Source organism: Corvus cornix, chromosome 8 (genome assembly GCF_000738735.6).
Source record: "Corvus cornix cornix isolate S_Up_H32 chromosome 8, ASM73873v5, whole genome shotgun sequence".
In the NCBI taxonomy this organism is placed as follows: domain Eukaryota; kingdom Metazoa; phylum Chordata; class Aves; order Passeriformes; family Corvidae; genus Corvus; species Corvus cornix.
The window spans coordinates 30417231-30430831 of NC_046338.1; the positions used below are offsets into that span (position 1 = coordinate 30417231).

General features: G+C 51.9%; 1 protein-coding gene across 1 annotated transcript in view; it reads right to left on the minus strand.

Annotated features, from left to right (window-relative positions):
* The window catches only part of ASTN1 (astrotactin 1), a 55690-nt gene that overhangs the window by 29006 nt on the left and 13083 nt on the right, over positions 1-13601 (minus strand). The window contains 5 exon segments of the mRNA XM_039555877.1: positions 948-1055; positions 1504-1650; positions 2435-2507; positions 2509-2829; positions 6164-6351. Coding sequence (XP_039411811.1) covers positions 948-1055; positions 1504-1650; positions 2435-2507; positions 2509-2829; positions 6164-6351 — 837 coding nt within the window.

The following is a 13601-nucleotide window of genomic DNA, read 5'->3' on the forward strand; positions in this document are numbered from 1 at the left end:
ATCAATTGAACCAAATGGAGTCTCTTTGGACTTTGAAGAGCATGAAGCAGCCTTTGCCATGGGATTCTCCAACCCTCTCCCCGGCTGTGACCAGGATCCTCCTGATCCCCCAGAGCCCTGGCTCTTCCACACCCTGCACTGCAGCATGCTGAGAACTTTGCAGCAGCAGAGCTTTAAAGCAAAGCAGAGATATTGAGGGGGAAAACAGGCAAATGCAGTATCCTGGTTTTCCCCACTCCTTCTTGGCACTTCACTCGGGTTAATTTTGTCATGACAACAGGCTCATGGATGCTCTTGAGAAAGCACTAGAGAGCCCTAATTGCTCAGGGCATGCAGGTCTTTGACTTTTAATCTTTCAGCTGAAGAAGCTGAGTGGGAAAAAAACTGGCTGGAGACAAAGCCTGAATCAGCCTCCCAGCACCAGCTAAAGGAGATGGCTCTCAGTCTCGCCACTCCCAGAAAAACAAGGCATCATCCAGCAAACAAGGCTCAACGAGGGAAAACAGACACTAACTTCCCTCTTGGGAAGAGGAAAGCTCCCAAAGGGATGGTGCAGGGCAGTGGGGCAAGACTCCTGCCTGGGGCCCGGGGCCATGCCCATCCCCTGGTGCACGTACAGCTGGTGTGTGCACGGTGCTGGAGCAGACCCCGGCAGCGCCATGCTGAGCAGCAGCACGGCAACGCAGGGGCCAGCCTTTGAAGCGTGTTCCTCATTAATATACACCCGTGCCCGGCAGCAGCCTCCAGCAAAACATCAGAATACATTTCATCCTCTGCTGAGAAGCTCCACCGGAGAGCAGCAGCAGCCTGCTGCGGAGCAGGGACCGGTGCCTGCCTGCGGCAGCCGCGATGGCACTTGGGCTTCCATGTTTCTGCCAATGCAAAGGCTCCAAACCCAGAGAAGCAACGGCAAATTAAAGCCAGAGGGGTCACGGCTCGTCACCCACCTCGGCTGCGCCTCCGGCTCCGCGAGGGGTCCGTGTAGAAGGTCAGCTGGGGATCGGTGTCTGCCTCTGTCCCCGAGTCCCCCTCGGGGTTGAGAAATGCCGAGCCAGCTGCAGGGGACACTGAGTGTAGTCATGGAGGGGTTGGCACCATGCCACCCCACACCTTGGCACCCTGCATCACCCTTTAGGGAAAGCCTTGCCCTAAAGACCAGAAGCCCCATCTGCCAGGTGCAGCAGGGACAGCATCTCTTCCCCTGCCTACCACACACAGCCTGACCCCCCCGCCATGGGTTACCTTGCAACTTTTCCCCATGGCTGTGCCATGATCCTGAAATATTTACTGGGGCAAACACTCTCTGCATCTTTGTAACCAACCGGCCCAACATCATTTGCATCCTTGCAGGCAGCACATTTTCTGCTTCTCCCCAGCCAAATCCTCTTTTCCACGCTCTCACCCAACTCTGGCCCTGTTTCTCCATCCCATGGGAGGGTGGGTTGCTGGAATGTGGGTGGGTGGAAGCCCAAGGCAGCCCATCCACCCCGGGGACCGCCCTACCTCGTGCTTTGTTGTTGATGCGCTTGCGCTGGCTGCTGGAGGTGTGGGACAGCAGCGTGGCCTGCTGGTGGTTCGAGTCCACGGGGCTGGTGGCAATGATGTTGTCCTTGTACTTGTTCATCAGGGACAGCTTGGCATTATCACTCCCTGAGCAGGAAGAATTGAAGGGAAAATATTTCAGGGATAAAGCGTTTTAAAAGGGAGGGAGGTGAGAGAAGGATTTCCTTGGATCCATCTCTAGATCATCCCAAGGTGATCAAGGTGCTGAAGCCAATGAGCTGAGCTGCCCCCAACGCACACTCACGAACACCTCAAATCCTGAAGAGGACTGGCATCTCCACCAAACTAGCCAAAAGCTGAGAAATTAACAGCCTCTCAGGGCACTTCTTCATATGCAGGAGAGCATTAGGCACCACACCATGGTATTCCCAAACTACGTCTCAGCTGAGAAGGCTCTAGCTGGATGGCTCAGTCAGTGATGTGGCCAAAGAACAGGTTTGTTACAAGCCTCAAAGAATCCCTGCTGGCGATCAGAAGGCAGCATTAACTCTGTATCGTACTGATGGCAAGTATAATTTTGCTACTAAAAACCTCAGCTGAAGAAGACACCAGAAATCTGGGGATACAAGAGGGAAGTTTGGGGGTCACGATGGGATAGCATGGAGGGAACCCCATTCTGGTTCTCTGTCAGGCTGCAGGAACCACAGCCTTCCCCCACAAAGCCGCATTGTCCCAGCCATGTCCCACTCAGCAGGGACTGCTCTCAGCTGGCCGCAAGGTCTCCCAGCAGTGGAAGCGCCTTCAGGCGACCACCAACATCTCACACCCGACGAAAACCCGGAGAAACGGGGAAAATGCTCAAGGGAAAACACGTGCCCGCAACTGTGGAGAGAAGACGCGTTGGAAAGGACCCGGCTCAGCCCATGCCCACCTGGTGTGAGGTCCATGCCGGCCTTCTCATTGCAGCCCTGCAGCGAGTCCAGGGTGCGGGTGACCTGGCTGGCGGAAGTCCTCGCCGCCGTTCATGCACTCGCGCTGCAGGTGGTGCCGCAGGTCGGTGATGTCGTACTCGTAGCCGTCCAGGATGGGCGTCTCGCGGATGCTGAGCGTCCCGCTGGAGTTGTGGCCCTGCACGCGGGCGTTGCGCAGGCTCTCCCGCCCGTGGCCCCCGATCAGTACCGATGGGATGTAGTGGATCTCGTTGGCCGCCTCGGCGCTGGCGCTCTTCTGGGGCTGCGGCACGCGGCGCCGCTTGCACCACCGCCGGCGCGTGTAGAGGATCATCACCAGGCAGAGGATGGAGAGCAGCAGGGCGATCATCCCTCCCTGCGGGGCACCAACGAGAGCAGGGATCAGCCGGGGACCGCCACCGGCCATCCCCTGGGACACAAACACCCCAGGTGTGCTCCAGGGTGGCCAAAGCAAAGGAATTGGCGAGGGGAGCCTGATCGCACCAAGAGTGTGCTGGCACCGGGAGCACCCAGTGCTGGCCAAGGGCTCCCAGATGGAGCCTGCCTCAGGCTGGACCACTTTTGAAGTTGCCACCGAGGCATGAAAAAGCAGCATTTAAAGCAAAGCGCGTCTTGTTTCACTCTCCTGCCTTTGAGAACAGAGATCAGCTTTATTCCAGGCAAATGCTCCTACGGGCACTTTTTCTGACCCATTTCCAACCGGTTTCAGTGCTGTCACTCTCAATCTTGGGAGGTTTTCCCAGGGTATCTGGCAGAAATTGCAGTGCAGATTAAAAGACATCAAGGCTTGGGACAGGCAGATGACTGAAGTGTTGTTTGGGGAACATCTTGGGGGGAAGAGGCTGAAAAAGCTCCTGTCCCACAGGGACAGGCCCCAAAAGAGCACCTGGCATCCTGCCATCCTGCCACTGTCCCCAGGATCACCCTCCTGCAAGATGTCACACAGAAAGAGGGCGGTGAGATGAAAACCCCAAACTGGCCCGTTATGCACAGTCCACCACGAATTATAACAATAATAACAATAATAACAATAATAACAATAATAACAATAATAACAATAATAACAATAAAAAGCATGCGGAGCCAGCTAAGAGCTCAGAGTCCATCCACAGCTCCCTGCTCTTTCCTAAGCAACAGGTGATCTTGAGAAAATAAAATAATAGTAATAATCTGCTCCATTAGGATAAAACATTAAGGGAATTATTGGATGAGAAGCAGGAGAGGCAGCTGGAAAAGGAAGTTTAATGGCCATTACAGTTTAATCCACTTTCATTTCCAGAATAATGCAGCTGTGATGTGAGGGTGACCCTCCCAGCCTCCTTCCCAACTTTCTCTAAAAACAAAAAAAAAAAAAAAAAAGAAAGAAAGAAAGAAAGAGGAAACAAACTCCAGGGATTAAGGAGACCAGCAGTCCTGCAGAAGAGGGGGGGCTGGCTGGCATCCTTCTGGCCAGCAGCCTACAGCCAGGAAGTTGGAAAACCTTTCTGGGGCTGAAAACTGGCCCTGGATCGTAGAAATCAGAGAAACCTACAACAGTTTTGATTGGAAGGGACCTTAAAATTCACCTCATTCCAACCCCTATGCCAAAGGCAGGGAACCCTTCCACTGTCCTAGGTCACTCCAAGCCCTGTCCAGCCTGGTCTTGGACACTTCCAGGGATGGGGCAGCCACAGCTGCTCTGGGCACTCTCTGCCAGGGCCTCAGCACCCTCACAGGGAAGAATTTCCTCCCAATATCTAATCTAAATCTCCTCTGTGTCAGTCTAATTCCATCACTGCACGCCTTTGTATAAAGTGCCTGGCACAGTCACGCAGAATTTTTTGGTGGTGAGTGAGCGCCTGTTTCTATATCGTGTTCCAGTCCCTATGAGTTCCTGTGATCCATAAATAAGTGGGGACTGTCCCCATCCCCACCAGAGGTGGCCTCCTCTGTCATGGCTCTCCATCACCCTAGGGAAAGTCCACCTGCAGGTGGGGTGACGAGCAGGTAGGAGGAATACCAGGGCATTCCTGGCTTTCCTTCACCCTCTGAATGCAAATTCAGTCCCCCAAGCAGCAGCGAGCTCTGCCATACGCCTGTGCTGGTGAACAGGAGACACCAAGCCAGAGCTCGAATCTGGTGGATGCTCTTTTTTTTCAGACAGTGGCTGTGGGTTTACAAAAGAGACTTATTATTCCACTGAAACTGAATTTCTTCTGCCCCGATAGTCTGAGAGCTCAGACTATCCCTGAGAAAAGCAGCCTGTGGACCGCTGAGATTTCAAGAGGCTCTGAGAGGAGGATGAAAGCCAGAGCTGAAGTCTTCCCCACCCACTGCCTGTTGGAGAGGGTCAGGGCATCACCTCAGAGCCCCGTTTTCCCTCCACAGGAGCACAGAAATCCTGCTCTGTCTCATTCCCCCCAGTCTGTGTGATGGCTGTGAGAGCAGCCCTGCACTGGATGGGTGTGGGAGCGCTCCTCACCCGGTCCCCGAGCAGACCTTGGTCACGGTGGATGCAATCCCTCGCTCACACTTCTCCTCTTGGCAACCACACAGCGAAGAAAGAAAACCAGCCTTGAGAACTCCACGTGATCCTGACTCCTGGCACAAAAGCCAACCTCTATCTGTCACGGAGTAAGGACGCTGTCGGAGCGGAGCCGAGGGTGATGGGGAAAAAGAGGCAGAGGAGGACTCAATCTGTTTGTGCACGTTTTGGTGTGACAGCAGTGAGCTGCAGACATCCTTTTCATCAGCTCAACAACAAGCCTTGATCCAGGCACTCCTGCCTTGATCTTGGGATACAGCAGTGCCCAAGAAGACCAAGACCACGGTGGGGCCAGCCTCTCCAGGGGTGATGCACCCTCCTAGGAGCAGCTGGGAATGGACAGCAAAATAGAGGTAGTGGTGCAAGATGTTTTTGGGAGTGGCTTCGCAAACGATTTTTTTCCCTCAGACTAATCAAGCAAAATGATGGAGGAGAAACCTGGCCTGGGGATGCAATCTGGAAGAGCAATTGAAGCTCTTATTAGGGTAGACACCATTGAACAGCCTATTTGCAGCCTCGGCAACCCATTGGCTCCGGCTAATTATCTTCCAAGTGGCACAAAAATTGTAGAATTCTTCAAATTTTTTCCAATATAACAAGAAACCCCCAATCAACACACCACAGATCTTCCCCCAACACACAGATCTCTCCTTTCTCTGCCACCAAAACCTTGTCTCTGTGTATCTGGGTGGGGGAGTATCGCTGTGCAACCTCGACACGAGATGCTCTTGCTGTGAAACGACGGCCGCGGGGCTGCCACGCTGATAGAAGTGGGGGTGACAGTGCCTGGTGGCACCGTGACACCTGCTGTGCGTCAGGGCAGAGGGCAGCAGGCACCGTGCACCAGGCAAAGGGCTCCTGACAAGTCAGTGTGAATTAACCCTGGGTTAATGTGCTTGAAACCCTCAAAGCACAGAACCCTCGGGGGCAAACGTATTTTCAAAGTGATGCAAGCTAAAGGAGAGGTTTAAAGCAGCCTGTTCAGGCACTTAGCATTCACCACTCAGAGGGGTGCCCAGGGCATCCTAACCACCCCAAAGGTGGGCACAGTTCCCCATCCTAGGGCAGCTGGAGCCAGATGGGAGAATAATTGGCTTTTCATAAGCCACTGTATTTTCTACAGGCTTCTGGACAGCTAAACGGGGGCTGCCTTCCCATCACATACCATGACAGAGATGTGGAGGATCCTCAGCTCCTCCTCTGCCGACTCAGTCTGGGGTTCCTCTGTGGGGTCGAAGCCGGGCAGGTTGGGGGCCCCGTCCTGGTGGTGGATGTGGAAGAGCAACGTGCCATTCTCCAGCCACTGCTGCCGCCAGCGCACCAGTGGGATGTCATCCGTGTTGCCTGAGATCTCTGCAAGAGCAAAGCTGGTCAAGGGGGAAATGTGGAGCAGAGGGCTCGTGGGAGACATTCACCTCTTCCCAAAAAAATTGGTGGAGGGACCAAAGGATGCACACCCTCCGGTCACCTCCTGCCAGCACCGTGGCTGCCCCTACATAACCCCACAGCCTGAAGGGCTAAAGCAGAGTAAAACCATATTTCTGGGTATAATCCAGATGTAGACCTCTCCAAAAATGCAACTGTGGTGCAGGGAGAGAGCACTTACTGACAGCAGTAACCCAGCAGCATCCTCCCAGCTCCAATTTGGACAGGTTTCACCCACACACTTCATGTTAAACGCAGCTTCAGACATTGGGAGCACAGGATACAGGACAAATTCTCAGCAGCACGATGGGATCATTGGGACCACATCACAAATTATTGCAGACTAAATACTTCCCATGCTTTGTGAACAGTGAAACATGGTCGTGGCTGCCATCCCACCTACATCTCTGACTTTGAGGCAATTTCAGAGGTTTTCGGTTTTCAACCATTTTTTACAGCTCTCCACCCAGGACTCAGCCCAGAGACCTGCAGAGGTACCTGCAGCTTCTGCCCAAGCAACCCTGCTCTCCCTAAGTACCCTTCATTTCAGAGTTTGGGGCAGTGAGACAGATGGACACAGCTGGGCTGAGGTGCCACGGCAGGAGAGGACACCCAGGCAGGAAGAGCAGCTGAGGACAGGGACACGACACGTTCTCCAGGACACCGAATGCCAAATCGAACCAAATTCACGTGGCTGCCTCCGAAATTTCAGGGACACCCTACAGCTGGGTCTCAGCCAAAGACAGGGTGGCACCAGCACACTGCTAGGAGAGATGGACACTCTTTCAGTCACTACCTCCCTCTCAGACCAGATCAGCTTGATCCCCATCTCACACCACCCTGATCTCAGCCATCAGCTCGAGCCTGCCATTTGCCTGTTAGCTGTTTTTCGTGGAAATAGCAGATTTTGTTGGGATGACCATAAAAAACACGATGAGCTTCCCAGTGATGCGCAGCTTCCCCTCCTGTCTCTGCCCCATTGATGGCAGTGGGAAAGAGCCCGTCTGGCTTTGCAAATTATCTTTATTTTGCTTGTTTCATGCTGCCTTCAAATGAAAACTGGAATTCAATTACAGTGCTGAAAAACAACATTTTAAATTTGCTGTTAATTAATTTCATTAGGCTGCCTTAAGTGAGCTGGCTGCCGGGGGAGGTGGGGAGGGGGGTCAGATCTGCATCAGGAGCCAGGTTCATCCTCCCAAACTGATTTGATTAATCAAAAGAAGCATTAGCCACAGCAAGTGAATTGGCAGACTGTTTGTGCTCAGCATGGGCCGTGCTCCTGGCGGTGATCAGCGCACTTGGAGCGTCCCGAGCACAGGGATGCTGAGCGCTCCACGGCGCCGGCGGGAAGCAAAACCCAGAGCTAAGTCACCAGGAAGCCAGAAGCACTTCTGAAATTCCCTCTAACTGCTGAGCTGTGTGTTTGGGGACACAGATCCCCCCTTTGAAAAGCCGGTCCTGGGAGCCGGGAGGATTTGGAGCAGCAGATCTCCTCCTCTCCCACATGGTCTTTATTCATGGACTGAGAGGGGGAAACAAGCTAGCCCGCTTTCCCAACTCCCCAGGGCTTCTCAACGTCGAATGAACCAGCTCAAATGGAAGAAAACACTCTCCCTGCACCTGCCTGCTAACGTGAAATTAGGAGTAATTAAGGCAAGAGCTTTTATGCACAACAGGAACTCAACGTTCTGACATTTGGAAAAAATGTAAATACCAGCATTTGCTCCATTGTAAAGAGTGAAAATAATAGATACTAAGTATGTGACATTGTGACATTTAGAAAGCTAGAGTTAGAGATGTTTTCCCCCTGATCTGACATATCATTGTAAAAGCAGCACCCTTCATCTCATTAATATTTGAGAAGAAATCCTTGATGGGAGTTATTTAAATGATTAATAGATTATAGTAAATTTCAGCCTTAAAATAGGTTGTCATAATTTCAAATTTATTTAAACAGGCTTATTTTTTAAAAGAAAAATATATTTCAATAAAAAATGGATTCCTGTTTTAGACGAGCACAATCCAGCCACAGAGCCTGAGCGCATTCCCCTCTTTCACCAGACACCACGACAGGGCCCTGCAGCATTGCACACAAGTCACAAGCGCAAGAGACAAAGGAAAACACCCCAGAAATCAACTGCCATCACCTCAGACTGGCAGGCTACGAGCCCTCCATAGCACTGCAGGACAAGGCTGCTCCACCACCTCTGCTCCTGCCCTGGCAAAGGCTCTTGAGGCAGTGCCTGGGTGAGAGAGCTTCCTCCTTGCACCTTCTCCTCCTCTCCTCAAGTGTGTTAGCAACGTGTCAGCTGCCTCTATCCTACTCCATTTCTGCTTGAAAAAATTACACATAGAAATGCTTTCCTGCATCCGTGAAGCTCTCTTGGAGTTCTGTTTAAGCAAGACCAAGACAAGACCAAGACCAAGCTTCCTCCCTAATGTAGCGTCTCTTTACTCTCTCTTCTCCCAGTCCAATGGATTTTACTTTTCCCTCTGTCTTGCTCTCCAAGCAGACATCTCACCACCTGGTGGGACATGCTGCGGTGACCCCTGTAGGCAAGTGGGATGATTTATCTGGATGTCCTAGGGTGCCAGCTCTGCTGTGGAGCTGGCAGATGCCAACCCTGCTGACCAGGTTGTACAGCTGGGCCAGGATGTCCCAGAGGAGGCAGAAAAGTAGGCAGAAAGCCAAAACTAAAAAAAAAAAAAAAAGGGGCAGGGGGGAGAGGAAAATTTCAAGTTCAAAGTTTGAAAGATATTGATGAAAAGCCTGGTCCCTGCATGGCTTTCATTAAGGCCTTGGATAGGAAGCCATTAGCACTGGTATTAACTTCTTGCACCTCTGTTAAAAAATAGCCTGTCTGAGTCAGAGGTTAATAACAGTAGGAGGCCACTAATTAGGCTGTGCTGCATTCACCTGGTATCAAACGTGGCCCAGGTCCTTCATATCTGCAGGAGCAGCAGCCTCCAAAGGGCCCGGCTGATGCTTTCAACATCCCGGCCGCGGCTGCTCCCCTCCCAGACCATCTGCGAGGGGAGGGAGCGGGGAGAGAAAAGTTCTGCAGGAGCAGTTGGAGGAGAGGACGAAGGACCAGACTGAAGGTGCTGGAGGTGTGGGGATTTATACCTGCTTCATTCTTGATTATCCCAAACAGCCTCATTTCCCTTGGGACAGCTGTCCCACACAGCGCAAACCCTGTCCTTCTGGAGGCAACACCTCTGCACGTCCCGATTTTGGGAGGCAACCCCCCTGTCACAGCCCAGTTCTGCACCTGAGCTGGTGTGGTGCAACATCAAAACCATGGCCCATGAGCCCGGTGCTGACATGGACCCATTCCCACGTCCTCATGCCCCCATCGAGACCTGGCATGGTGGCACACGAGGAGAACAGCTCTCCTCAAAAACTCACATCAGCATTTTGATGAAAAAAACACCCAGCAAAACAATTTTCCTCTCCATTTGGAAGCGTTTTGCACTAATAGACGCCTCCAATAAGTCAAATGAACTCTGCCATAATGCTGGTCTCCGCAGACTCATTTCATACAGCCAAGCACAGATTTGACTTGGACTTGTATTTCCTCGTTAACATTTAAACCTGCCTTATTTTCCACCTGGAACCTGACTGCGTTTTTATTTAAGTTCCCCATTAGCTAAGGCTTTTGCTCCATGCCTAAACCACACATATCCTTCAAAGGGCTCGAACTCAGCTAAATCCAGCCTTGCACTCCTCCGAGGGTCTCCAGTGTCTGAAGTGACTCAGGAGACCTCCCCACCATGAGTCACTTGCTCTCTCTGTTGGGACCTCAGGCCTTGATTTCTACCAATTCAGATGTCAAAACGCTTATCTTGATACTTAACTCATTTATACTTCCAGGGTTTTAGTGACAGATCATTCATGGGATAATATTCATGTTTTTATGGGCCTGTTTAAGAAATTCACATTCATCACTGACTATCCATATTTCATTTGCATTTTTTCCTGTCTCCAGTCTCAGGTAGGAAAACCAGCTCATTCTGCAGGTCACTCTGCCTTTTCAAGACAACCCAGCTTTTCCATACCAGCAAACATAAACCTCACTGTATATATTAGGAACCCGCTTCACGGGAGAGGGCCCCTTGGGGGAAAATCTCCAAAAGACTCATGGACATGGGAGAACATAAAGGTTCAAGGAAAAGGCAGTGGTGATCTCCCTGGAGCCACCCTCAGGCTAGGTCAGAGAGATCACCCCACCACAACGCCTGCACGTGAGGCTGGTACACGTGAAGCCATGAGGTGCCACAGCAGGGCTGACAGCTAACCAGGTGTCTCCTCGGAATGCAGGGTGCCTTTGCTTTTGGGAAGGTCACCAAGGAGCTACATTTCAAAGCTGTGGCCACGCTTTAGCCTTGAACTGGGGTTTTTGTCCCGGAAACACCAGAGCTCTAACCCCTCCCTTTCTTTAACAGCAAACCCTCCATCACTCCGGGAGCTGCACAGCCTTTTTCAGAGCAAAGGACACTGATTCATCATTAGCGGGCCTCAGGCGACCGGGTTTGCCCTGCAGATGCTGACCCTACAATGTGACAGCCCCCGCTGCTCTGCCCTGCCCCGCGAGCCCGGGGGCGTGCCCAACCACACCTGTGCCACATCCCCCCCAAGGCTGTTTCTCCATCACGTTGGACCTAAAGCTGGGAGAAACAGCAAGCAGATCGGGACATTGGCTGGTGTTTGAGTTTCACTCCTGTCTCGTTACTTTGGTCCCATCTGCCGTAACTGTGAACTACTGAGGAAATGTGGGAAGAGAGGCGGATCCACCTCCTGGACCAACACGCGGGTGACATGGTCATGTTGGGAAGAACCCAAATACCCACCCACCCACAGCAGGGAGCAAAGGCAAGACAAAGAGAATGTGTGACTCCAATGCCAAGATGCAATGCTGATATAAAAACCCCAGAAAGGACCACGTCTGTAGTTGACCTCTCACCCTGCAATGCTATCACATCACCTCTTCCAGAGGGAAAATCAGGTCTCCGTGGAAAGATTCCAAATGATGGAGAGGCTCCCAGTCAGCCATGGAAAATTCCTGCCCTGGCTAAATTGTCTCCCAGTAAATCAGCGAGAAGGAGGGCACAAACCCCTCAGCTCAGATGGTGCTCACCTACGAACCGCAGAACTCCACCAACACAACCACTACCACTCCCAAATGGTGAGCAACTCGAGAAGAAAACCTTGAGGAAACCAGAGGAGACCCCAACTTCTTATAAAAGCTCTTGCGCATCAAGGAAATTAAGGGCCAGTAAATTCTGCTTGTGCCCTGGAACCACTTTGTCAGAGGAACCAGTAGGTGCACCAGTAAACATGGGTCACCCAACGCTGTAAACCAGTAGATAAGGGTGATCCAATTTGACAGACTCATTTCAAAGAGCACTTGTCAAAATCCACCCTCAAAGTTTCCCGAAGCACCGAAGTGGTGTTGGGATAAGAAGAAAAGTCATCTTGAAGCCCACCAGGTGGGGGAGGAGCAAGGGTTTAGTTTTCACAATGAAAGGAGGTTACCAAGAAGCCCCACGGAGATCTTTGTCAGGCCCTCAGCTGCTCAGAAACACTGGAAGAGGAGGCGAATGACAAAGTTGGTCACCAAGGCTAAATTTAGTCTTCTCAAAGCTAAAGCTGAGAAGCTCAGGCAAGGAAGTGGGCAGGTGAAACTCAACCTTGGTGAAAGCAAGCTGATCTGGAATCCTGCAAGTGATATTGAGGCCAACCATCTCGAAACGGAGGAGGCAAAGCTTGGCAGGTTTGGAGGAGGGGTACAAGGAAGATGAGATGTTGCAAATGGCTTTGCGAAAAGGAGAAGCCAACTGTGTTAGGACTCCTCAGTGAAGGAAACAAACGACAGAGTGAGGACATGATAAAAGCCTATAAAGCCATCGGGCCTGTGGAGAAGTGGGAAAGGAATGGTTATTCACTATTTCTCACTTTGCAAGGATTTACTTGGGTAAAAACCAACAAAAGGTTCTTTTTCATCCACCATAAAGCATGAAAGCACCGCGAAAGGTACTGAATTCAGGGAAGGCAGAGGCACCAGCAGCTATTGAGCCAGAGAGCCCAGAGGCACATCCTAGGCTGAGAAATCCCTGCAGCACAGACCTCGGCAGCAGGGAAAGGACCATATAGAGAAATGCTGCGGTTTTAACATTTTTTTTCTCAATCATCAGTGGTGGCTGGAGATGCCAAGGGACAGCAAACCATTATCCCCCACACTGCCCAGTGACTGCAAAGCCAGCCTTGTGCTACCCAGGCCACCATTCAAGGATGCATCCCGCATCCACATGTCCCTTTGGGAGTGGTTGAGACCCTCTGCTCCCCCAGGCACTGCCTCACAGGAGGAGGGGGTACCCCAGGGCAGCTCCCTCCTAGTGACAGAGCCTCTCAACACCCCCTTTCCAAATCCCAGCTCTCCGTGCTGTCAGACCCTACAGACCCAAGACGCTTGCCAAGATTCCCTTCAGCTTTCAAGCCAGCCAGCAATTTTCACAGGGAGGCAAAGGACTATTTATATCCATCACGGACTGGCAGGGAGGTAATGGCTGGCCACTCCAGCCCATCTGCCAGGCACTTAGCAGGACATCGGAGCACATCGTACAGGCGAGGTCAGGCAGTGGTGGTGGGACCAGCAGGGGACAGTGATGACATGGACTGCGCCTCAAGGGTAAACTCCAGCTCACTCCTGCACACTCATCTGTGTAAGTTCTCATTGTGCCGAGGCCAAGAGGTCAGGAAAATTAGGTGTTATTTTGGCATTTCATTTGGCTCAGCACAGGAAACAAGCGCAGCCACTTGTTCCTCATCTCCTGGGGGGAGAGCCATGGCCTGTTGATTTTCTGAGGCGTGGGATGGATGAGGTGGCCCTCCCAGGGAGTGAAACAGGACCAAAATAACCTTGTCTGCTCTCCTATCCACAGTGAGGCCAAGAGCTTTTCCAAGAAGTGATCCTCCTCTTCCTCCCACCTGCCCTGGAGGGAGCAAGGCTGGTCTCGGGGGAAGGGATGGATAAGGCAGGCATGGGCTGCTGCCAACTGCAGCCTAACACCATAAACTCTTTGGTGTTTAGGAGCTCTTACACGATTTCAAGCTCCATTTTCAAGTTTGTGGGGAGGCTTTGAAAGATGGAAAAGGGAGAATGAAAGGGAAAAAA